Genomic DNA, 26453 nt, shown 5'->3' on the forward strand with positions numbered 1-26453 from the left:
ATGCTGGAGGCGGCCATAGCTGGGGGAGGGACTGAACCTTTCACAAAAGAGAGCTGAAGTGCTTCCGGATCAGAGACCTCCAGCTCCAATCAGCGCAACAAGACACAGCCGAAAACAAGAAGTGGGGAGGAGGGGCAGTAACTCAGGTCTCCATGGAGATCTGAAGCTGAGAAAACACCCTGCCCCCAGTGAGATTAACTGGCTAAAGAAGCCTTCAGAGTCTCAGGTTACACCCCTCGCTTTCCTGGATACAGTTTCAAGGAAGCCCCCTACTGAGATCAGTAAAAAAGACTATCACCTGTTAAGAAAACAAACAAATCAAGACTTCAAAGCTACCCAAATGCGAAAGTGGATTCCAGATAACAGCTGATACCAACCCAAGAAGACCTAGAAATAACACAACTGAAAACTGGAGGCAGACAACACCAAGCCTAGACTCAACCAACTCTACAAATAAAACAAACAAAAAAAAGAGGATGAGAAGGCAAAGGAGTGCAATCCAAATGAAACCACAAGAGACACCTTAGAGAGATGAACTGAGTGATATGGAAATAATCAAACTTCCAGATGCAGAGTTCAAAATAATGATTGTAAGGATGCTTAGGGATCTTAGAACAACAATGGAGGGGCAGTTTGAAAACCTAAATAAAGAAATAGCAAGTATAAAAAAGAATCAGTTGGAGACGACAAATACAATATCAGAAATAAAGACCACAATGGAAGGAATTAAAAACAGGATAGATAGAGCAGAGGATCGAATCAGCGAGTTAGAGGACAACTGGAATGAAGGCATGAAAGCAGAGAAGAAAAGAGAAAAAAGACTCAAAAAGTCAGAGGAAACTCTTAGAGAGCTCTGTGACAACATGAAGAGAAATAACATCTGCATCATAGGGGTTCCTGAAGAAGAAGAAAAAGAACAAGGGATAGAGACTTTGTTCAACCATATCATAGCTGAAAACTTCCCTAAATTAATGCAAGAGAAACTCTCACAAATCCAAGAAGCACAGAGGACTCCATTAAAGAGAAACCCAAAGAAACCTACACCAAGACACATCATAATTAAAATACTAAAGCTAAGCAATAAAGAGAAAATATTAAAAGCTGCAAGAGAAAAAAAAGTTATCACCTACAAAGAAGCCCCCATAAGGATGACATCTGACTTCTCAACAGAAACACTTGAGGCCAGAAGGGAATGGCAAGAAATATTCAAAGTAATGCAGAACAAGAACCTACAACCAAGACTACTTTATCCAGCAAGGCTATCATTTAAAATCGAAGGAGAACTAAAAAGCTTCCCAGACAAAAAACAACTCAAGGAATTCATTACAACCAAACCAATGCTGCAGGAAATATTAAGGGGCCTGGTGTAAACAGATCAAAATGGGAAAAGAATACAGAAAAAAAAAAAAAAAAAAAAAAAAAAAAAAAGAATACACCTTTAAAGAAGAAAATGGCAATAAACAACTACATATCAATAATAACCTTAAATGTAAATGGATTAAATGATCCAATCAAAAGACACAGGGTAGCTGCTTGGATAAGAAAACAGGACCCATACATATGTTGTCTACAAGAGACACACATTAGAACAAAAGACACACATAGATTGAAGGTAAAAGGATGGAAAAAAACGTTTCATGCAAACGGAAATGAAAAAAAAGCTGGGGTAGCAATACTTATATCAGACAAATTGGACTTTAAAACAAAGGATATAGTAAGAGATAAAGAAGGCCACTACATAATGATAAAGGGAGTAATCCAACAGGAAGATATAACTATTATAAATATCTATGCACCTAATATAGGAGCACCTAAATATATAAAGCAGACTTTGATGGATTTAAAGGGTGAGATCAACAGCAATACTATAATAGTAGGGGATTTCAATACCCCACTAACATCGCTAGATAGATCCTCAAGAAAGAAAATTAACAAAGAAACAGCAGACTTATTGGAAACACTAGATCAACTCGATTTAATAGATATCTTCAGAACCTTTCACCCTAAAGCAGCAGAATATACATTCTTTTCAAGTGCTCATGGTACATTCTCTAGGATAGACCACATGTTAGGGCACAAAAGTGCTCTCAACAAATTTAAGAAGACTGAAATCGTATCAAGCACTTTTTCCGATCACAATGGCATGAAACTAGAAATGAATCACAACAGAAAAGCTCAAAAATTCTCAAACACATGGAAACTAAATAGCAGGATGTCAAATTACAAATGGATTAACAATGAGATCAAAGAAGAAATAAAAAAAATTCCTAGAAACAAATGACAACGAGCATAAAACAACTCAAAATTTATGGGACACAGCGAAAGCAGTGCTGAGAGGGAAGTTCATAGCACTACAGGCACACTTTCAGAAGCTAGAAAAAGCTCAAATAAACAACTTAACCCTGCATCTAAAAGAATTAGAAAAAGAACAGCAAGTAAAGCCCAAATGTAGTAGAAGGAAAGAAATAATAAAGATCAGAGCAGAAATAAATGACATAGAGGCTAAAGAAACAATACAGAAGATCAATGAAACTAGGAGCTGGTTCTTTGAAAAGGTAAACAAGATTGATGAACCTTTAACTAGACTCACCAAGAAAAAGAGAGAGAGGACTCAAATAAATAAAATTAGAAATGAGAGAGGAGAAATAACAACTGACATAACAGAAATACAAAATATTATAAGAAAATACTATGAAGAACTGTATGCCAAAAAACTAGATAACCTAGATGAAATGGACAAATTCCTTGAAACATACAATCTTCCAAAAATCAATCTGGAAGAATCAGAAAACCTAAACAGACCGATTACAACAAAGGAAATCGAAACAGTTATCAAAAAACTCCCAAAAAAGAAAAGTCCAGGGCCCGATGGCTTCACAACGGAATTCTACCAAATATTCAAAGAAGAACTAACTCCTATCCTTCTCAAACTATTTCAAAAAATTCAAGAGGAAGGAAGACTTCCAAGCTCCTTTTATGAGGCGAGCATAATTCTGATTCCAAAACAAGGCAAAGACAACACAAAAAAAGAAAATTAGAGGCCAATATCTCTGATAAATATAGATGCTAAAATCTTCAACAAAATACTAGTAAACTGGATCCAACAATATATGGAAAAAATCATACACCATGATCAGGTGGGATTTATTCTGGGGAGTCTGGTACAATATTCGTAAATCAATCAATGTGATTCATCACATAAACAAAAAGAAGGAGAAAAACCATATGATAATTTCAATAGATGCAGAAAAAGCATTTGATAAAATCCATCACCCATTCATGATCAAAACTCTCAGCAAAGTGGGAATACAGGGAACATACCTCAACATGATAAAAGCCATCTATGAGAAACCCACAGCCAACATCATACTCAATGGGAAAAAATTAAAAGCAATACCCTTAAGATCAGGAACAAGGCAGGGGTGCCCCCTTTCACCACTCTTATTTAACATGGTCCTGGAAGTCCTAGCCACAGCTATCAGACAAGAAGAAGAAATAAAAAAAAATTCAAGTGGGAAAAGAAGAAGTAAAACTATCATTATTTGCAGATGATATGATATTGTATATAGAAAACCCTAAAGTCTCAGTCAAAAAGCTACGGGACCTGATAAATGAATTCAGCAAAGTGGCAGGATATAAAATCAATACTCAGAAATCAGAGGCATTTTTATACACCAACAATGAACAGTCAGAAAGAGAAATTAAGGAAACAATCCCCTTCACAATTACAACCAAAAAAATAAAGTACCTAGGAATAAACTTAACCAAGGAGACTAAAGAATTGTACTTGGAAAATTACAAAGCATTGATAAAAGAAATCAAGGAAGATACAAACAAGCGGAAACATATACCGTGCTCATGGTTAGGAAGAATAAACATCATTAAAATGTCTATATTACCCAAAGCAATCTATAAATTCAATGCAATACCAATTAAAATACCAATGACATACTTCAAAGATATAGAACACATATTCCAAAAATTTATATGGAACCAAAAGAGAACACGAATAGCCTCAGCAATCTTAAAAAAGAAGAATAAAGTGGGAGGTATCACACTCCCTGATATCAAGTTATACTACAAGGCCGTTGTACTCAAAACAGCCTGGTCCTGGCATAAGAACAGGCATATACATCAATGGAACAGAGCCCAGAACCCAGAAATAAACCCACAGTTCTATGGACAGCTGATATTTGACAAAGGAGGCAAGGAAATACAATGAAGTAAAGACAGCCTCTTTAACAAATGGTGTTGGGAAAATTGGACAGCTAACTGCAAAAAAATGAAACTAGATCACCAGCTTACACCACTCACAAAAATAAACTCAAAATGGATAAAAGACTTAAATGTAGGCCATGAAACCATAAGCATCTTAGAAGAAAACATAGGCAGTAAGCTCTCTGACATCTCTTGCAGCAATATATTTGCTGATTTATCTCCATGGGGAAGTGAAATAAAAGACAGGATAAACAAATGGGACTATATCAAACTAAAAAGCTTTTGCACAGCTAAAGACAAGAAGAACAGAATAAAAAGACAAACTACACAATGGGAGAACATATTTGACAATACGTCTGATAAGGGATTAATAACCAAAATTTATAAAGAACTCGTAAATATCAACACCAGGAAGACAAACCAATCCAATCCAAAAATGGGCAAAAGAGGTGAATAGACACTTCTCGAAAGAGGACATACAGATGGCCAACAGGCATATGAAAAAATGCTCAACATCACTAATGATTAGAGAAATGCAAATTAAAACCACAATGAGATATCACCTCACACCAGTCAGAATGGCGCTCATCAACAAAACAACACAGAATAAGTGCTGGTGAGGATGTGGAGAAAAGGGAACCCTCCTGCACTGCTGGTGGGAATGCAGACTGGTGCAGCCACTGTGGAAAACAGTATGGAGATTCCTCAAAAAACTGAAAATTGAACTGCCTTTTGACCCAGCTATCCCACTTTTAGGAATATACCCCAAGGACACCATAGAACGGCTCAAAAAGGAGAAATGCACCCCCATGTTTGTGGCAGCATTGTTTACAATAGCGAAGATCTGGAAACAACCCAAGTGTCCGTCAGAGGACGAGTGGATTAAAAAGCTTTGGTACATATATAATATGGAGTACTACTCAGCCATAAGAAATGATGACATCAGATCCTTTACAATAACATGGATGGACCTTGATAACATTATACGGAGTGAAATAAGTAAATCAGAAAAAAAACTAAGAACTACATGAATCCATACATAGAAGGGACATAAAAATGAGACTCAGAGACATGAACAAGAATGTGATGGCAACAGGGGTGAGGGTTGGGGGGAGGGGGGATGGGGTGAAGAAAAAGAGAGGGGTTGGGGGAGGGGAGGGGCACAAAGAAAACCAGATAGAAGGTGACAGAAGACAATTTAATTTGGGGGAGGGGTATACAGCATAATCAAATGTCAAAATAATCTAGAGATGTTTTCTCTCAACATATGTACCCTGATTTATCAATGTCACTGCATTAAATTTAATAAATAAATTAAAAACAAACAAACAAACAATAACCTAATATAAAAATGCAGAACAATTAAAAACTTAAAATAATAAAAATGTGAATCATACCATGGAATAAAATAAAATCATAACATAAAAAAACTATCAAAAAGAGGTGATAAAACAAATTTTTCTGATGTGCTAGGGACAGCTGATTGAAGAACAAGCAGGTCTCGAGCTGGCCCTGATGGGTTGTTCTGAGGCAGCATCTCTCGTCTGGCCACAACCAGGACACGTTCTGTAGAGGGCTCCTGAGGCAGCTCTGATGGGGCCTCAGTGTGGTCCGGAGAAACTACACAGGCCTCCTGGCTCCAGAGCTGCAGCTGGAGTGGCTGCTGGAGGAGGCATGGCTGCTGGAGTCGGGCACCCCTCCAGGTCTGGGTTGGCCTCCAGGTCTGCCTGTGCAGCTGACTCCCCCAGATGTCCCTCAGGTGGAGCAGGAGTCAGCTCTGCCTCCTGGTCCCCTACCCCAAGCATCCCCTCAGACAAGAGCAGTGACATCACTACTTGGCCAGAGCAATGACATCACCACACAGTGCCCTCATACCTGATGAGAGAGCCCAACAGAACTTGGAACCCTGGTAACCAGGCAACCACATTGTAAAGCAACTGCTACCCAGCTCACTTGCCCAGAGACTTGGGAAGAGTCAACATGTTCTCGTGCTGTCTTCCCCTGTCCCGAGGCCATGCCACACCAAAAAAAAGCCGTGATGGCTTTTTCCACAGTGGCCGCCACTGGCTGCAGACTCAGCCCAGACGTCTGTGGCCCTTTTCTCGCCGGAACCCAGAGGTAACACGTGTGGACCCAGAGGCATTTCCGTCCAGTACAGGCCAACACTCTGATCTTACCTGGGCAGTTCTATGTCCCCTACGTGTGTGTGAGTTTTGTTTTTGAGTGTATGTGTGTGTGAGTGTATGAGTGTATGTGTGTGTGAGTGTATGTGTATGTGTATGTGTATGTGTATGTGTATGTGTATGTGTAAGGGGGTTTCACGTGGAAAGACCCTGCGCTTAAGAGGAACGGGCTGAGCAGGTGGTCAGAAGCCTTGTGAACCTGGCAGTTCACAACCCAGGTAAAGGCTGGCTGGTTGGATGGAAAGTGTGGGGGCACCTTCTGCCCTAAGTTTATCTCCATCCCTGAGGGTGAATCTCATTTCCCAGGGTGGAGGTTTATGCAGACACAGGACTGGGACTGATTCCACAGTAGAAGGATCATTGGGTAGAAGCAGCAATGACTAGGGCCAAACTGGGCTTGAAGCCTCCTGTCCAGTTGCTGGTCATGTGTTTGCAGGGTTCAGTGGAAAACATGGAGGAGCAACAGCATGTGGAAGAGGACTCCCACACCCTCTTTACCACTGTGGGCCCTGTTCAGGGTACTACTGATGTTCAATGCCGTCCTGCATTGAGAGTGACCTTCCAGGAGTCCAGGAACCTAGGACGCATGATTGGCCTGAGGAGATCTCCTTCCCGGAAGCCGCCCAGGGTCTGGAGGCCACCTACCCCGATGCCGCGCAGGCGTCAGAGATCTCTTCCCCCCAAACCGCCCAGGCTCCCACCACAAGTCACCATGTCCGACTCCTACTTGCAGCACCGGGCCCATGCTAATAGAACCAGCCCATACAACCAGGAGCCAAAGGAGGCTGAGCCCGGGGGTGAGAAGCTGGGGGAGAGTGGAGGTCTATGACAGATTACTGGGAGGGGTCAGTGTCACACACATGGGAGCACCCCTAGAGGCTGACCAGGAGCAAAGACCAGCCTCAGACCACCCATATGCTGGGCGGCCGGCAGGGAGGACATCCTGTGGTGGGTTTTGGCCTGTGGCTGTGTTCTGTCTTAGGAAAAAACGTGGAAATGCAAGCACACGGATGATCTTTTCTCCTCTAACAGATCCAGCACCAGCCCAGGAGGCAGAGCCGGCTCCTGCTCCACCTGAGGGACATCTGGAGGAGCCAGCTACACAGGCAGACCCGGAGGCCGACTCTGCCCCAGAGACCGCCCCAGCCCTAGAGGCAGATCGAGACCTGGAGGCCGAGCCAGCCCAGGAGGCTGACCCAGCTCTGGAGGCCGACCCAGAGCAGGAGGCCGACCCAACCCAGGAGGCCGACCCAGCTCTGGAGGCCGACCCAGCGCAGGAGATCAACCCAACCCGGGAAGCCGACCGAGACCTAGCAGCAGATCGAGACCTGGAGGCTGACCCAGTGCTGGAGGCTGACCCCGCTCTGGAGGCCGACCGAGACCTAGAGACCGACCCAGCGCAGGAGGCTGACCCAGTTCTGGAGGCTGAACCAGCCCAGGAGGCCGACCCTGTTCTGGAGGCTGACCTTGCTCTGGAGGCTGATCCAGCACAGGAGGCCGACCCACCCTGGAGGCCGATCCAGTCCTGGAGGCCGACCCTGCTCTGGAGGCCGACACAGCACTGGAGCCCAACCCAGCTCTGGAGGCCGACCTTGCTCTAGAGGCCGACCCGGCCCTGGAGGCCGACCCAGGCATGGCCAGGCACCCAAATTCAGAGGCTGAGCTACTTTCTGCTGCCCCTGCAGATGCATCGATGGAGCTGGGACCAGTCTCTGCTGTGCCTCCTGACCACACTGAGGCAGGAAGACCGCTGCCTGAAGAAGCCTCCATTAAACCTGTCCTGGCTTCGCCCACACAATGGGCGCTGCTCCTGAACAACACCTCAGGGCCAGCTCAGGAGCCAGTTGTTTTCCATTCAGCTGACTTTGACACATCAGAAGAATTTATTTCCCCACTGCCCTTTGAAAGTCTTCTTTTATTTTCTTTTATTGTTCTTTTTTTATTTTCACCTTTGCGTCATTTATTTTTTCATTTTATTAATTTTCTCCTGAATTGTTCTGGTTTTATTTGTTTTGTTCTTGGTCTTTTCCTTTTTTTTTTCCATAGTGTAATTCCCTCTAAGTAAAAAATAAAAGTGACCATTTAGATTTTAAGTTGTGCCATTCCTGAGTGTGAAATACCTTCACCATGCTGTGCAAACACAGCATTATCTCATTGCAGAATATTCCATCACCCAGGATGGAAACTCTGCATCAAAAATACTCAGTCCCACTCCTGCCCCTGGGACCCTCACATGTGCTTTCTGTCTCTGCTCCTTTACCTATTCTGGATGCTTCTTATCAAAGAGATATTATACTAATAGGTTCCTTTTTGGATATACTCTCATACATTTTAAAAATAATTTTATCTGAATTACCAATTTTGTCTTTTGAAGGGAAAATCCCAAGTAGAATAGAGACCAGACAAGAAAAAAAAATAATGCCCTTTAGAAAGTGTGTACATCCTCTAAGAGTAGAGAACAGGGTGCTGTGTGACTGTGTTATGTGAACCTTACTATTGTAGTTAAGTCTTGATTTCTGTTCACACAATAATGGGTGGGATTGACGCCCCTGGCAGGTTGACTATGAGCATTGATCCCAACCAGGACATATGAGCTGCTGTTCTCGGGTTGTCCTCACAAATTTGACCGAACAGAGTCTGGTGCCTGCCAAGATGTTCCTTTGGGTATGCTTCTTGTGGACCTAATTGGGTCATGTTCAGATGTGGTCTGAAGACTGCCAATAGGAAGTTCTGGGGTCTCTTGGGAGAAACTCTGGCATAGGGCAATGTCAGGTATTGTCTCCAACGACTAGTCCTGGGCTACCCATTTGAAGCTACAAAGCAGTCAACATTTGTAGCTGCCTCTGCTAGACCTGTACACATGTGAAAAGGCCAGGCTGCATTCCGAGGTTAGCTTTCAAAAATACTGAGACTGGCAGCAACTCAGCCAAAGGCTCAAGGCACCATGAATTCAGCCTCTGCTAGCCAACTGACATTTTGTTTCAGTCCCAGAAAGAGCCTGTGGTGGTACCTGAATTGCATGACTAGGTTCTCAGTAAGGTACCAGGTAAAGGTGAGGGCTATTCACCAGTGCTGTTCACAGGTTTAACCTCGGCACAAGTGCTGGGACTGAGGACACTCAGCAAAGGTCTCAAGGTACACTAAGGCCCGCTGCCAATTGCCAGCTTCTTGGGGCCCGCTGAACTTTTTGGTGGGGAGGGTCTCATGGAATAATGACAGTGAGGCAAGTGGAGCACTCAGGTTATAATAGATTAAGGTTTGCTCATGTGAAGGGGGGGCTATGCACAGGAATGGGGGTGTCAGGCATGTAAGGGGAACCTGTCCCGTGCCTGGAGACAACTCAGTCTCTCTCTGTGCATTTATGACACCCCCTGAATTTTTCAAACTATCTCAAGGAACCCTTTAAGAATCTCTGTACCACAGGCATAAGATGGATACTCATAACAGACTACTGCCCAGAGCTAGAGCATGGCATGGTGGTCTAAAGCAGGTGTCCCCAAACTATGGCCCATAGGCTGCAAGCGGCCATCTGAGGCCATTTATCCAGCCCCCACCACACTTCCAAAAGGGGCACCTCTTTCATGGGTGGTCAGTGAGAGGAGCACTGTATGTGGCAGCCCTCCAATGGTCTGAGAGACAGTGAACTGGCCCCTGTGTAAAAGTTTGGGGACCCCTGGGCTAAAGGAACAGGAGGGTGGGCCTAGTGCAGTTCCCAGGCTTATATCATATGGATGGAGGGGAGTTTTTGCACCAGGAATTATGGTCTCTTAGGGCAGTGTGAGAAATGGACACAGCACAGGGTCCTTGGCAGTTGTCCCTCTGGCCCTAACTCTATATAACTCCAGTCTATTCTGGACTGCTGTCCTTTCTCTGGAGGTTCAGATATGTATTGGTGAACAAGATATTGCGCATGGGTCCTTAAAGAGGGCACCTAGATTTCTACCAGACCACCCCATGCTGAGGTGAATTTCTCAGATATTTATATTTCTGCAGTCGATCTTATCCATTTGCTTTTATACCTTCAGCCTAGTTTACAACCAGTGACCACATAAGTATATAACTTACGGGTAAGCATCCTAAACTGTTATCTCTATATGGACAACTGATGCTTTTTAAAACCAACCAATAATGAAGACCGGAAGATGGCAGTGGAGCAGGCAGATGCACAGACTCTCACCTCACACCACCAAACTGGATTACAAATTAATTTAGGAACAATAGGCATGAAAAACTAACTCTGGACTATGAGAACAGCTCTCCAAAACCAAGGAGCAAACAGGAAGCCACGCCAAGCCAGGCAGAAAGCTCCAAGCAGTGGTGGGTATTCCCTGCTTACATTAATATGGTTGTGGGGTTAGACTGAGTGCCCAGAAGGGCTCTCACTTCAAGGAAAAGAGAAGAAAATATCGCTCACAGCCACTTGCCTGGGGACCTGGGTATGAGGTGTGTTGAAAGGGTGGCTAGTCTTTCAAAAAAAAAGAGGGGAGAGAGAGACAGATGGTGAGGCATAGAGGAATGCATTGGATGACCTGAGAAGCTGACTCATTCAGTGCTGTATGTGGCCATAGCTGGGGGAGGGGTTGATCCTTCCACACATTACAAGTCTAATGTGGTTCTGGGTGACCCATCTCCAGACATCTCTCCAGCTACAGTCAGCGCAATAAGACACAACTAAAAACAAGAAGTGGGGAGATGGAGCAGTAACTCAGGTCTGCATGGAGTTCTGAGATACACTTCCCCTTACTGAAGCTGAAAAAACACCCCACACCGGGAAAGAGTAACTGGAAGATCAGGCCTTCAAAGTCTCAGGTTACACCCACCACATTCCCTGATACAGTTTCAAATGAGCCCCCTGCTGAGATCAGTAAACAAGACTACCACCATGTTAAGAAAACTGAGAAGAAAACAAACAAATCAAGACTTCAAAACGGTTCTACTAGAAAAGCCATATCCATCAGTGGATTACAAATAACTGCTGATACCAACCCAAGAAGACTTAGAAATAACATAACTGAAAATTGGAGGCAGACAACACCAAGCCTAGACTCAACCAGCTGGGCAAACACACCCAAACACACAGACATAATGAGAAGACAAAGAAGTGCAATCCAAATGAAACCACAAAAGAAACCTCCAAGAAATGAACTGAGTGATATGGAAATAACCAAACTTCCAGATGCAGAGTTTAAAATAATGACTGTTAGGATGCTTAGGGATCTTAGAACAACAATGAATGGTCATTAGAAACACCTAAATAAAGAAATAGCAAGTATAAAAGGACATTGAAATATTAAAGAATAATCAGTCAGAGATGGAAAATACAATATTAGATATGAAGACCACAATGAAAGGAATTAAAAACAGGATGGATGAAGCTGAGGATCGAATCAGCGAGTTGGAGGACAAATTGAACAAATTCATGGAAGCAGAGCAGAAAAAAGAAAAGAGACTCAAAAATTTTGAGGAAACTCTAAGAGAGCTCTGTGACAAAATAAAGAGAAATAATATCTGCATCATAGGGGTTCCTCAAGAAGAAGAGAAAGAACAAGGGATAGAGGCTTTGTTCAATTATATTATAGCTGAAAACTTCCCTAAATTAATACAGGAATAAGTCTCACAAGTTCATAAAGTACAGAAAACTCTATTAAAGAGAAACCCATAGAAATCTACACCAAGACACATCATAATTAAAATACTAAAGCTAAGTGATAAAGAGAAATTATTAAAAGCTGCTAGAGAAAGAAAGGCTATCACCTACAAATGAGCCCTCATAAGGATGACATTTGACTTCTCAACAGAAACACTTTGGCCAGAAAGGCATGGCAAGACATATTCAAAGTAATGCAGAACAAGATCCTACAACCAAGACTACTTTATCTAGCAAAGCTATTGTTTATTATTGAAGGAGAAAATAAAGATTCCCAGAAAAAAAAATCAAGGAATTCATTACAACCAAACCAATGCTGCAGGAAATATTAAGGGGTCTGTTGTAAACAGATCAAAGTGGGAAAAGAATATAGCAAAAAAGGAATACAGCTTTAAAGAATAAAATGGCAATAATCAACCACATATCAATAATAACCTGAAATGTAAATGGATTAAATGATCCAATCAAAAGATATAGGGAAGCTGCATGGATAAGAAAACAGGACCCATACATAAGCTGTCTACAAGAGACAAACCTTAAACAAAATATGCACATAGACTGAAGGTAAAAGCATGAAAAAAATATTTCATGCAAATTGAAATGAAAAAAAAGCTGGGCTATCAATACTTACATCAAACAAAATGGACTTTAAAACAAAGGCTATAATAAGAGATGAAGGCCACTACATAATTTTAAAGGGAGCAGTCCAACAAGAAGATATAAGCATAATAAATATCTACGCACCTAATATAGGAGCACCGAAATATATAAAGCAGACTTTGATGGATATAAAGGGCGCGATCAACAGCAATACTATAATAGTAGGGGATTTCAATAGACACATCACTACATAGATCCTCAAGAACGAAAATCAACAAAGTAACAGCAGAATTAAAGGACACACTAGATCATGAGTCGGAAACCTTTTTGGCTGAGAGAGCTATGAACACCATATATTTTAAAATGTAATTCTGTGAGAGCCTACAATATGTTTAACACTAAATATAAGTAAATGTGTTCATTTTATGTAAGACTAACCCTTTTAAAGTATAGTAAGTCTCTGAATTCTTTTTAATAACGTTATGTTGTTGCTAACCAATGATGAATAAAGAACTTTTTTTTTTTTCCTATTTCCGAAGCTGGAAACGGGGAGGCAGTCAGACAGACTCCCGCATGCGCCTGACCGGGATCCACCCGGCAAGCCCACCAGGGAGCGATGTTCTGCCCCTCTGGGGCGGCGCTCTGTTGCATCCAGAGCCATTCTAGTGCCTGAGCCAGAGGCCACAGAGCCACCCCCAGCGCCCGGGCCATCTTTGCTCCAATGGAGCCTTGGCTGCAGGAGGGGAAGATAGAGACAGAGAGGAAAGAGAGGGGGAGGGTGGAGAAGCAGTTGGGTGCTTCTCCTTTGTGTCCTGGCCGGGAATTGAACCCGGGACTCCTGCATGCCAGGCCGACGCTCTACTGCTGAGCCAACAGGCCAGGGTGGATAAAGTACTTCTTACCATTAATGCAACTTCTTGTGCTGCATGGTTTTGCTGATGACATTGTAGTCTGGTTAATATGTGGTGAGGTTAAGCTTCATGCAGGTGTTGAGACTTCCTTTTGTTAAACGTGATCGTAGGTTGGTCTTAACTTTTAGATGTGAGAAAGATTGCTCACATGCATACGGAGAGCCAAACATTGTCAGTACAGCAATACTCACATGCTGCAGTGTGTGGTATGTGACAGGAAGTGCGTTCCAAGTTTTGACAATCAGCTGGTCTTTCGGTTGAAGTTTTTTCATTTCTCCACACTTGTGTTAGCTCGCCAACTCTGCTTGCTGTCGTACAAGTCTTTCCAAATCTTCATTCAGTGACTTGAACTATTTACCAACATGTCTGAGGCCTTTAGGTCAGCCACTTGTAGCTCAAAATCTCAGATGGAGACACTGGGAATGTAACTCAGTTTGGCACTATACAATGCACACTCGTATGGATGAGTGATGAACTTAAAAAGACCAGTGTGCTCACCAAGTTCACAAAAGCATGCTTTGAATGACTGCAGGAGATTAGATGTGATGACCCCTAGCTGCTGGAGATCAAGATGTTGAGCAGGGTCACATGCTGTGCATGGATCTTTAAACTATTCCAGTTTTCAGCATGTAGTAAATGACCTGTTTTAATGTCAGCGATGAAGAGTTCCAGCTTGTTTTCTATGCAAACACTTTGTATTTGACATTCATCAATGCAATTTTATCATTGCATATTAGACACACTACAAAACCTGCTCTCTCCACAAAGGCGAATTCCTCTGTCCATTCTGCTTAAAAGTACGATACTCCTCTTCATTTTTTCATTTAGCCATCTTCTTTGTCAAAAGGTTTCTGCAATTAGCTAGCTGACTACTTGATTAAAAGGAGGAAAGTTTACTTCCTGACCTCACAATGACCCGAATATGTAACACATTATACAATAAAGATTGGGTGTTGTCCTGAAGGACAGGTGTGATTGGCTCCAGCCACCGGCAACCATGAACATGAGCGGTAGGAAATGAATGGATTGTAATACTTGAGAATGTTTTATATTTTTAACGTTATTTTGTTTTTATTGAAGATTTGTCTGCGAGCCATATGCAGTCATCAAAAGTGCCACATCTGGCTTGCGAGCCATATGTTCCCAACCAGTTCACTAGACTTACTGGATTTAATAGATATCTTCAGAACCTTTCACCCTAAAGCTGCAGAACATACATTCTTTTCAAATGCTCATGGTACATTCTCTAGGATAGACCACATGTTAGGGCACAAAAGCGGTCTCACAAACTAACAAGATGAAATCATATCAAGCATGTTCTCTGATCACAATGGCATGAAACTGGTAATCAACCACAACAGAAAAACTCTCAAACACATGCAAACTATATAGCAGAATGTCAAATTACAAATGGATTAACAATGAGATCAAAGAAGAATAAAAAAATTCCTAGTAACGAAAGATAATGAGCATACAACAACTCTAAATTTATGGGACATAGCAAAAGCACTCATGAGAGAAAAGTTCACAGCATTACCGGCATTCTTTCAGAAGCTAGAAAAAGCTCAAATAGACAACTTAACCCTGCATCTAAAAGAACTAGAAGAGGTCAGCAAGTAAAGCCCAGATGTAGTAGAAGGAAGGAAATAATAAAGATCAGAGCAGAAGTAAATGACATAGAGGCTGAAGAAACAATACAGAGGATCAATGAAACCAGAAGCTGGTTCTTTGAAAAGGTAAAAAAGATCGATAAACCTTTAACTAGACTCACCAAAAATAAAAGAAAGAGGACTCAAATAAATAAAATTAGAAATGAGAGTGGAGAAATAACAACCGACACAACAGAAATACAAAATATTGTAAAAAAAAAAATACTATGAAGAACTGTATGCTAAAAAACTAGACAACCTAGTTGGACAAACCTAGAAATGGAAAAATTCTTTGAAACATACAATCTTCCAAAAATCAATCTGGAAGAATCAAAAAACCTAAACAAACCCATTACAAACATTAGATAGAAACAGTTATCTAAAAACTCCCAACAAAGAAAAGTACTGGGATGATGACTTCACAAGTGATTTCTACCAAATATTCAAAGAAGAACTAACTCCTATCCTTCTCAAGCTATTTCAAAAAATTCAAGAGGAAGGAAGACTTCCAAGCTCCTTTTTTGAGGTGAGCATAATTCTGATTCCAAAACCTGGCAAAGACAATACACACACAAAAAAAATTATAGGCCAATATCTCTGATGAATGTAGATGCTAAAATCCTTAACAAAATATTAGCAAACTGGATCCAGCAATATATGAAAAAAATCATACACCATGATCAAGTGGGATATATCCTGGGGAGGCTGGTACAATATTCACAAATCAATCAATGTGATTCATCCCATAAACAAAAAGAAGGAGAAAAACCACTTGATAATTCAATAGGTGAAGAAAAAGCATTTAAAATCCAGTACCCATTCATAATCAAAACTCTCAGCAATGTGGGAATACAGGGAACATACCTTAACATAATAAAGGCCATCTATGACAAACCCACAGCCAACATCATACTCAATGGGCAAAAATTAAAAGCAATCTGCTTAAGATCAAGAACAAGGCAGGGATGCCCCCTTTCACCTCTCTTATTCAACATAATTCTGGAAATCCTAGCCACAGCAATAAAACAAGAAGAAGAAATAAAAGACATTCAAGTTGGATAAGAAGAAGTAAAACTATCATTATATGTAGATGATATGATTTTGTATATAGAAAACCCTAATGTCTCTGTCAAAAAACTACTGGACCTGATAAATAAATTCAGCAAAGTGGCAGGATATAAAATCAATACTCAGAAATCAGAAGCATTTTTATACACCAACAATGAACTGTCAGAGGAATTAAGGAAATGATCCCCTTCACTACTGCAACCAAAAAAATGAAGTACCTAGGAGTAAATTTAACCAAGGAGATTAAGGACTTGGACTTGGAAAATTAAAAAACATTGATAAAAGATCAAGAAAGATACACAAAAGTGGAAGCATATTCTGTGCTCATGGTTAGGAAGAATAAACATCATTAAAATGACTATATTACCCAAAGCAATTTATAAATTCAATGCAATACCAATTAAAATACCAATGACATACTTCAAAGATATAGAACACATATTCCAAAAATTTATATGGAACCAAAAAAGAACACAAACAGATTCAGTAATCTTCATAAGAAAAAATAAAGCAGGAGGTATCACACTTTTGATATCAAGTTATACTACAAGGCCACTGTACTCAAAATAGCCTGGTCCTGGCATAAGAACAGGCATATAGATCAATGGAACAGAACACAGAAATAAACCGACAGCTTTATGGACAACTGATATTTGACAAAGAAGGTAAGAGCGACAATGGAATAAAGTCAGCCTCTTTAATAAATGGTGTTGGGAAAATTAGACATCTACCTGCAAAACAAATGAAACTAGACCACCAACATACACCAGTTACAAAAATAAACTCAAAATGGATAAAAGACTTAAATGTAAGCTGTAAAACCATAAGCATCTTAGAAGAAAACATAGGCAGTAAGCTCTCTGACATCTCTTGCAGCAATATATTTGCCGATTTATCTCTAGGACAACTGAAATAAAAGACAGGATAAACAAATGGGACTATATCAAACTAAAGAGCTTTTGCTCAGCTAAAGACAATAAGAACAGAATAAAAAGACAAACTACACAATGGGAGAATATATTTGACAAAACATCTGATAAGGGGTTAATAACCAAAATTTATAAAGAACTTGTAAAACTCAACACCAGGAAGACAAAAATCCAATCAAAAATGGGCGAAAGAAATGAATACACTTCTCCAAAGAGGACATACAGATGGCCAATAGGCATATGAAAAAATCCTCAACATCACTAATCATTAGAGAAATGCAAATTAAAATCACAATGAGATATCACCTCACACCAGTCAGAATGGCGCTCATCAAAAAACAACACAGAATAAATGCTTGCGAGGATGTGGAGAAAAGGGAACCCTCCTGCATTGCTGGTGGGAATGTAGGTGAAGTTTAGATGGCACTTTCTTCAGGAAGCTACTTTGATCCCACAAAGCTGAATCATTTCCCTTCCTATTTGACAATGTTTCCAATCAGACTAAACTCAACAATAGCAGGCAATGGTTCTCTCTCCAATGCTTAGCCTATGAATATGCATATATTTTTTACATGAATGATCACTGTGGATACTGCTGCACTTTAATCACGAAATAACATGTGAATATAATGATTTAAAGGGTAAGAGCACAATACAAATTGTAACATTATCTATGATCAACCCATTCTAGAAAAATCTTTTTGTCACACCATATGCTTGGAGTTGCATCAGGTGGGAAAATCACAAGGAGAAGCTACCTATCAAATATATTACAGCTCCAGAAGTCAACTATCCTTATGTGTAAAAAAAAAAGCCATGCATCCTTAGAAGATAAGAGACTATTTTAGGTGGAGCTCCAAGATGGCAGCGGAGTAGGCAGACGCACAGACGCCCAGCTCTCAACACCAAACTGGAATACAAATCAATTTAGGAAAAATCAGCATGAAAAAGCAACACTGAACTGCAAGAACAGCTCTCAAAAACCAAGGAGCAAAGAGGAAGCCACAATAATCCTGGTAAGGAGTGCCTGAATCTCCTCTGCTTACAGGAACGGAAGGGGGGGGGGGTGAGGCTGAGAGCCCAGAGAGGATTTCACAGAGGAAAAAGAGCAGAAACTACTGCTCACAGCCACTTACCTGGCAACCAGGTAGCAAGGTAGGTTCAAAAGACCAGCTTATCTCCCAAGTGGAAAGGACAGGGAGAGGGACAGACTGTGAGGGGCTAAGGTATGCAAGAAACGAAATAAAAAAGCTGACTCATTCGTGCTGGAGGCGGCCATAGCTGGGGGAGGGACTGAACCTTTCACAAAACAGAGCTGAAGTGCTTCCGGATCAGAGATCTCCGGACATCTATCCAGCTCCAATCAGCGCAACAAGACACAGCTGAAAACAAGAAGTGGGGAGGAGGGGCAGTAACTCAGGTCTCCATGGAGATCTGAGATACACCTGCCCCTACTGAAGCTGAGAAAACACCCTGCCCCCAGTGAGATTAGTTGGTGGAAGAGACCTTCAGTATCTCAGGTTACACCCACAGCATTCCTGGTTACAGTTTCAAGGAAGCCCCCTGCTGAGATCAGTTAACAAGACTATCACCTGTTAAGACAACAAACAAATCAAGACTTCAAAGCTGCCCAAATCCGAAAGTGGATTACAAATAATAGCTGATACCAACCCAAGAAGACCTAGAAATAACACAACTGAAAACTGGAGGCAGACAACACCAAGCCTAGACTCAACCAACTCTACAAAAAAAAAAAAAAAAAAAAAAAAAAAAAGAAAATAAGAAGACAAAGGAGTACAATCCAAATGAAACCACAAGATACACCTTCGAGAGATGAACTGAGTGATATGGAAATAATCAAACATCCAGATGAGGAGTTCAAAATAATGATTGTAAGGATGCTTAGGGATCTTAGAACAACAATGGAGGGGCAGTTTGAAAACCTATATAAAGAAATAGCAAGTATAAAAAAGAATCAGTTGGAGACGACAAATACAATATCAGAAATAAAGACCACAATGGAAGGAATTAAAAACAGGATAGATAGAGCAGAGGATCGAATCAGCGAGTTAGAGGACAACTGGAATGAAGGCATGAAAGCAGAGAAGAAAAGAGAAAAAAGACTCAAAAAGTCAGAGGAAACTCTTAGAGAGCTCTGTGACAACATGAAGAGAAATAACATCTGCATCATAGGGGTTCCTGAAGAAGAAGAAAAAGAACAAGGGATAGAGACTTTGTTCAACCATATCATAGCTGAAAACTTCCCTAAATTAATGCAAGAGAAACTCTCACAAATCCAAGAAGCACAGAGGACTCCATTAAAGAGAAACCCAAAGAAACCTACACCAAGACACATCATAATTAAAATACCAAAGCTAAGCGATAAAGAGAAAATATTAAAAGCTGCAAGAGAAAAAAAAGTTATCACCTACAAAGGAGCTCCCATAAGGATGACATCTGACTTCTCAACAGAAACACTTGAGGCCAGAAGGGAATGGCAAGAAATATTCAAAGTAATGCAGAACAAGATCCTACAACCAAGACTACTTTATCCAGCAAGGCTATCATTTAAAATCGAAGGAGAAATAAAAAGCTTCCCAGACAAAAAACAACTCAAGGAATTCATTACAACCAAACCAATGCTGCAGGAAATATTAAGGGGCCTGGTGTAAACAGATCAAAGTGGGAAAAGAATACAGAAAAAAAAAAGGAATACACCTTTAAAGAAGAAAATGGCAATAAACAACTACATATCAATAATAACCTTAAATGTAAATGGATTAAATGATCCAATCAAAAGACATAGGGTAGCTGCGTGGATAAAAAAACAGGACCCATACATATGCTGTCTACAAGAGACACACCTTCGAACAAAAGACACACATAGATTGAAGGTAAAAGGATGGAAAAAAACGTTTCATGCAAACGGAAATGAAAAAAAAGCTGGGGTAGCAATACTTATATCAGACAAATTGGACTTTAAAACAAAGGATATAGTAAGAGATAAAGAAGGCCACTACATAATGATAAAGGGAGTAATCCAACAGGAAGATATAACTATTATAAATATCTATGCACCTAATATAAAAGCACCAAATATATAAAACAGACTTTGATGGATTTAAAGGGCGAGATCAACAGCAATACTATAATAGTAGGGGATTTCAATACCCCACTAACATCACTAGATAGGTCCTCAAGAAAGAAAATTAACAAAGAAACAGCAGACTTATTGGAAACACTAGATCAACTCGATTTAATAGATATCTTCAGAACCTTTCACCCTAAAGCAGCAGAATATACATTCTTTTCAAGTGCTCATGGTACATTCTCTAGGATAGACCACATGTTAGGGCACAAAAGTGCTCTCAACAAATTTAAGAAGACTGAAATCATATCAAGCACTTTCTCCGATCACAATGGCATGGAACTAGAAATGAATCACAACAGAAAAGCTCAAAAATTCTCAAACACATGGAAACTAAATAGCAGGGTGTTAAATAATGAATGGATTAAGAATGATATCAAAGAAGAAATAAAAAAAAATTCCTAGAAACGAATGACAATGAGCATACAACAACTCAAAATTTATGGGACACAGCAAAAGCAGTGCTGAGAGGGAAGTTTATAGCACTACAGGCACACTTTCAGAAGCTAGAAAAAGCTCAAATAAACAACTTAACCCTGCATCTAAAAGAATTAGAAAATGAACAGCAAGTAAAGCCCAAATGTAGTAGAAGGAAAGAAATAATAAAGATCAGAGCAGAAATAAATGACATAGAGTCTAAAGAAACAATACAGAAGATCAATGAAACTAGGAGCTGGTTCTTTGAAAAGGTAAACAAGATTGATGAACCTTTAAGTAGACTCACCAAGAAAAAGAGAGAGAGGACTCTAATAAATAAAATTAGAAATGAGAGAGGAGAAATAACAACTGACACAACAGAAATACAAAATATTGTAAGAAAATACTATGAAGAACTGTATGCCAAAAAACTAGACAACCTAGATGAAATGGACAAATTCCTTGAAACATACAATATTCCAAAAATCAATCTGGAAGAATCAGAAAACCTAAACAGACTGATTACAACAAATGAGATCGAAACAGTTATCAAAAAACTCCCAACAAAGAAAAGTCCGGGGCCCGATGGCTTCACAACGGAATTCTACCAAATATTCAAAGAAGAACTAACTCCTATCCTTCTCAAACTATTTCAAAAAATTCAAGAGGAAGGAAGACTTCCAAGCTCCTTTTATGAGGCGAGCATAATTCTGATTCCAAAACAAGGCAAAGACAACACAAAGAAAGAAAATTATAGGCCAATATTTCTGATGAATATAGATGCTAAAATCCTCAACAAAATATTAGCAAACCGGATCCAACAATATATGGAAAAAATCATACACCATGATCAAGTGGGATTTATTCTGGGGAGGCAAGGCTGGTACAATATTCGTAAATCAATCAATGTGATTCATCACATAAACAAAAAGAAGGAGAAAAACCATATGATAATTTCAATAGATGCAGAAAAAGCATTTGATAAAATCCATCACCCATTCATGATCAAAACTCTCAGCAAAGTGGGAATACAGGGAACATACCTCAACATGATAAAAGCCATCTATGAGAAACCCACAGCCAACATCATACTCAATGGGAAAAAATTAAAAGCAATACCCTTAAGATCAGGAACAAGGCAGGGGTGCACCCTTTCACCACTCTTATTTAACATAGTCCTGGAAGTCCTAGCTACAGCAATCAGACAAGAAGAAGAAATAAAAGAAATTCAAGTGGGAAAAGAAGAAGTAAAACTATCATTATTTGCAGATGATATGATATTGTATAAAGAAAACCCTAAAGTCTCAGTCAAAAAACTACTGGACCTGATAAATAAATTCAGCAAAGTGGCAGGATATAAAATCAATACTCAGAAATCAGAGGCATTTTTATACACCAACAATGAACAGTCAGAAAGAGAAATTAAGGAAACAATCCCCTTCACAATTACAACCAAAAAAATGAAGTACCTAGGAGTAAACTTAACCAAGGAGACTAAAGACTTGTACTCGGAAAATTACAAAACATTGATAAAAGAAATCAAGGAAGATACAAACAAGCGGAAACATATACCGTGCTCATGGTTAGGAAGAATAAACATCATTAAAATGTCTATATTACCCAAAGCAATCTATAAATTCAATGCAATACCAATTAAAATACCAATGACATACTTCAAAGATATAGAACACATATTCCAAAAATTTATATGGAACCAAAAGAGAACACGAATAGCCTCAGCAATCTTAAAAAAGAAGAATAAAGTGGGAGGTATCACACTCCCTGATATCAAGTTATACTACAAGGCCGTTGTACTCAAAACAGCCTGGTCCTGGCATAAGAACAGGCATATACATCAATGGAACAGAGCCCAGAACCCAAAAATAAACCCACAGTTCTATGGACAAATGATATTTGACAAAGGAGGTAAGGAAATACAATGGAGTAAAGACAGCCTCTTTAACAAATGGTGTTGGGAAAATTGGACAGCTACCTGCAAAAAAATGAAACTAGATCACCAGCTTACACCACTCACAAAAATAAACTCAAAATGGATAAAAGACTTGAATGTAGGCCGTGAAACCATAAGCATCTTAGAAGAAAACATAGGCAGTAAGCTCTCGAACATCTCTCGGAGCAATATATTTGCTGATTTATCTCCATGGGGAAGTGAAATAAAAGACAGGATAAACAAATGGGACTATATCAAACTAAAAAGCTTTTGCACAGCTAAAGACAAGAAGAACAGAATAAAAAGACAAACTACACAATGGGAGAACATATTTGACAATACGTCTGATAAGGGATTAATAACCAAAATTTATAAAGAACTTGTAAAATTCAACACCAGGAAGACAAACAACCCAATCCAAAAATGGGCAAAAGAGATGAATAGACACTTCTCCAAAGAGGACATACAGATGGCCAATAGGCATATGAAGAAATGCTCAACATCACTAATCATTAGAGAAATGCAAATTAAAACCACAATGAGATATCACCTCACACCAGTCAGAATGGCACTTATCAACAAAACAAAACAGAGTAAGTGCTGGCGAGGATGTGGAGAAAAGGGAACCCTCCTGCACTGCTGGTGGGAATGCAGACTGGTGCAGCCACTGTGGAAAACAGTATGGAGATTCCTCAAAAAACTGAAAATCGAACTGCCTTTTGACCCAGCTATCCCACTTTTAGGAATATACCCCAAGGACACCATAGAACGGCTCGAAAAGGAGAAATGCACCCGCATGTTTGTGGCAGCATTGTTTACAATAGCGAAGATCTGGAAACAGCCCAAGTGTCCATCAGAGGACGAGTGGATTAAAAAGCTTTGGTACATATATACTATGGAATACTACTCAGCCATAAGAAATGATGACATGGGATCATTTACAATAACATGGATGGACCTTGACAACATTATACGGAGTGAAATAAGTAAATCAGAAAGAAAACTAAGATGAATCCATACATAGAAGGGACATAAAAATGAGACTCAGAGACATGAACAAGAATGTGATGGCAATAGGGGCGGGGGGTTGGGGAAGGGGGGATGGGGTGAAGAAGGAGAGAGGGGTTAGGGGAGGGGAGGGGTACAAAGAAAACCAGAGAGAAGGTGACAGAAGACAATTTAACCGTGCGGGAGGGGTATACAGCACAATCAAATGTCAAAATAATCTAGAGATATTTTCTCTCAACATATGTACCCTGATTTATCAATGTCACTGCATTAAATTTAATAATAAATAAATAAATAAATAAAGAGACTATTTTAGGTGGAGCATTACCCCTAGTTGTATTGAAGTAGCACCTTACAGAAGACCACAGCCCTGTAAAGCCTTTAAAAATAACAACAGACAATCCCTCCTGGGCTTATATTGTAAATTTGATTAGGGGCAGAAGATGGTATTACAGGAAATAAATGTTAGACTTAGATTCAAACCCCCAGGGTCTGAACGTGAGAGGCAGAGCATCCAGGGAAACATTAACCATTAGCCATTCATACAAATAAATGCACCTGCCCAGGAAAGAGAGAAAATCAACTGAAGATGAGAAACCATGCTCCTGCAGCCCTACAGGATCCCACAAAATCTGACATCTGGAACAAAAACATTTGTCTGCACACACTTAACTTACAATATAAAAATCACCAAGTTGGTATTGTTTTCCTTTTCTTCGTCCACGCTGATGAGTATAAATGTTTTTTTGAATAAAAGTAAGTACATTTGTTCTAGAAGTTAAATGACAAAAATTTAAAATTATTCCCTTCTCTCAGAAGTAATCATCCTGAGAGTTGTAACAGTGTTTTATGGCTGGCATACCTATTTTTCCCAAATTGCCAATATGCATAAATTGTAAGCGACTGGTCATGAATAAAAAAGAACCCAACCAGTTCTCTGCAAGCATCATGTCCATTTCTAGATAAAGAGAATAATATCAAAGATTTTTATATAGGATAGATTTTAATTAAAATAATAAGCTAAAATCATCAAATCAGAGGAATAATATGAACTCCCTTGAGTGTTTGACAATGAGCAAGCGTTATGGGAAGCCACAGGGAAAGTATGCCCCAGCTTGCTCAAGTGTAGATTTAAGTCAGATTTGTACGGGGAAACTTATCATTCACTGCTATGAGTGTGCATACATAGTTACTAATTTGATATAGACTTTTAAGATAAAGTGAAAGATATATAAAATATGTTGAGCTTGCAAGAAAGCACTCTCAAGGATGTACAGTTATTATCCTTTGTCCAAGATAGATTCAAATCATTAAACAAACGTGACAGTTTAAAAAAAAAACAAAACTTTATCATTAGTGTACAGAAAAAATATCAAATAGCATTATGTTTTATTGGAAGTTTATAAAACAGAAAAAAGATTTTAGTATCATTTACTTTGTTATCTTGTATCTATCAATAATCTACTGTTAGCTTAAGCCATTAATTACCATGAAATTATATAAAGCAGCTTACATAACATTTAAGTTTTATGTGTTTTAGAATCTTCTAGTAGTAATATACACCTTTTTAAAACTCACTTCTACATTATTTTTGAAAGTCATTTTAAGGTCATATTTTAAATAACTTCTAATTAAAATACTTTTAAGTTCATACTTCTTAAAATTTTTGTAACAAATTAACTGATATACATTACCTAAAAATGTTTCTTCTAAATTTACATTTTCACTTGTTTGTCACAAATTTAATAATCTCATTACTGTTATTTTTATTTGAAAATAGAGTACAATTTATAATCAAAAGATTAAAAAGTTAAAACAAATCATAACTACCTTGATATGATCCTACCATCAAACTGCACTTTATGAGAAAGCATATTTTCAGTGAATGTAGAATGCATTCTTATCCTGTTAAGAAACACATTTGTTGACAATTTTTAAAGTTATATTCATTTGACATAAACAATAAAAGTACAAAAAAGTTCTTAATATTTTGAAATGCACAGAGTGCATTAAAATGAAATTATAAACCTCTTTTTTTCCAGACTGCTAATTGTAGCAGATGCATACAAAATAACCCTAAAATATAGTATGCAAAACATAAATAACTCTTATGATAGAATGTATAGTATAACAGTGCTTATAAAAGTCAATACGGAACAAAGATAGCACATTTGTGACTGGCACTGCTACAGTGCTAACCCCACAAGTATTCTAGCTTTACTCTCCTTGCCACCCTTTTACCATAGAATTTGTTTTTTTGGCCTTTTTAGGTGACTGAGAGACTCAGTTCTGTCAATAAACTTCCAAGAAAGACTTTGATTTGTCCTGTTAACAAAGTGACATGGCAAAATCCCACCTGTGTACAAGGCAAGGTTATGATGCTAGAGCTTCTATAGATATCAAGCAACCATGTCAGAAAGGCCAATAAAATCTCGAGGAAGCCAGCCCAGAGCTGTGCCATCTCTGAGCCACTGAACTAAAACCAACAACAACCTTAAGCAGCTAGCTGTATATGGAAAATAAATCTTGACTTGTTTAAGCTACTATCAGTTTGGTTTTCAGTTAGGAGTAGCTCAAAACATTCCTTACCAAAATAACAGAAGAGTGGAAAAGAGTGTTGGATGAGGTTTTAGCTTGAAATTGGTCCAGTTATGAGAACTCAGATCAGTTACTTAATTTATATGACCTTCAGACAACACTGAATGATCTCACAAAGGCTGCTAT

The 26453-nt window shown here is 39.4% G+C and overlaps 1 protein-coding gene across 1 annotated transcript in view; it reads right to left on the reverse strand.

Moving 5' to 3' along the window:
- CAPS2 (calcyphosine 2) overlaps positions 1 to 26453 on the reverse strand; it is a 153627-nt gene that overhangs the window by 48429 nt on the left and 78745 nt on the right. The window contains exon 12 of the mRNA XM_066368692.1: positions 24407 to 24500. Coding sequence (XP_066224789.1) covers positions 24407 to 24500 — 94 coding nt within the window. The remainder of the gene's footprint in view (positions 1 to 24406; positions 24501 to 26453) is intronic.

This window comes from Saccopteryx leptura, chromosome 2 (assembly GCF_036850995.1).
Source record: "Saccopteryx leptura isolate mSacLep1 chromosome 2, mSacLep1_pri_phased_curated, whole genome shotgun sequence".
NCBI classification, from domain to species: domain Eukaryota; kingdom Metazoa; phylum Chordata; class Mammalia; order Chiroptera; family Emballonuridae; genus Saccopteryx; species Saccopteryx leptura.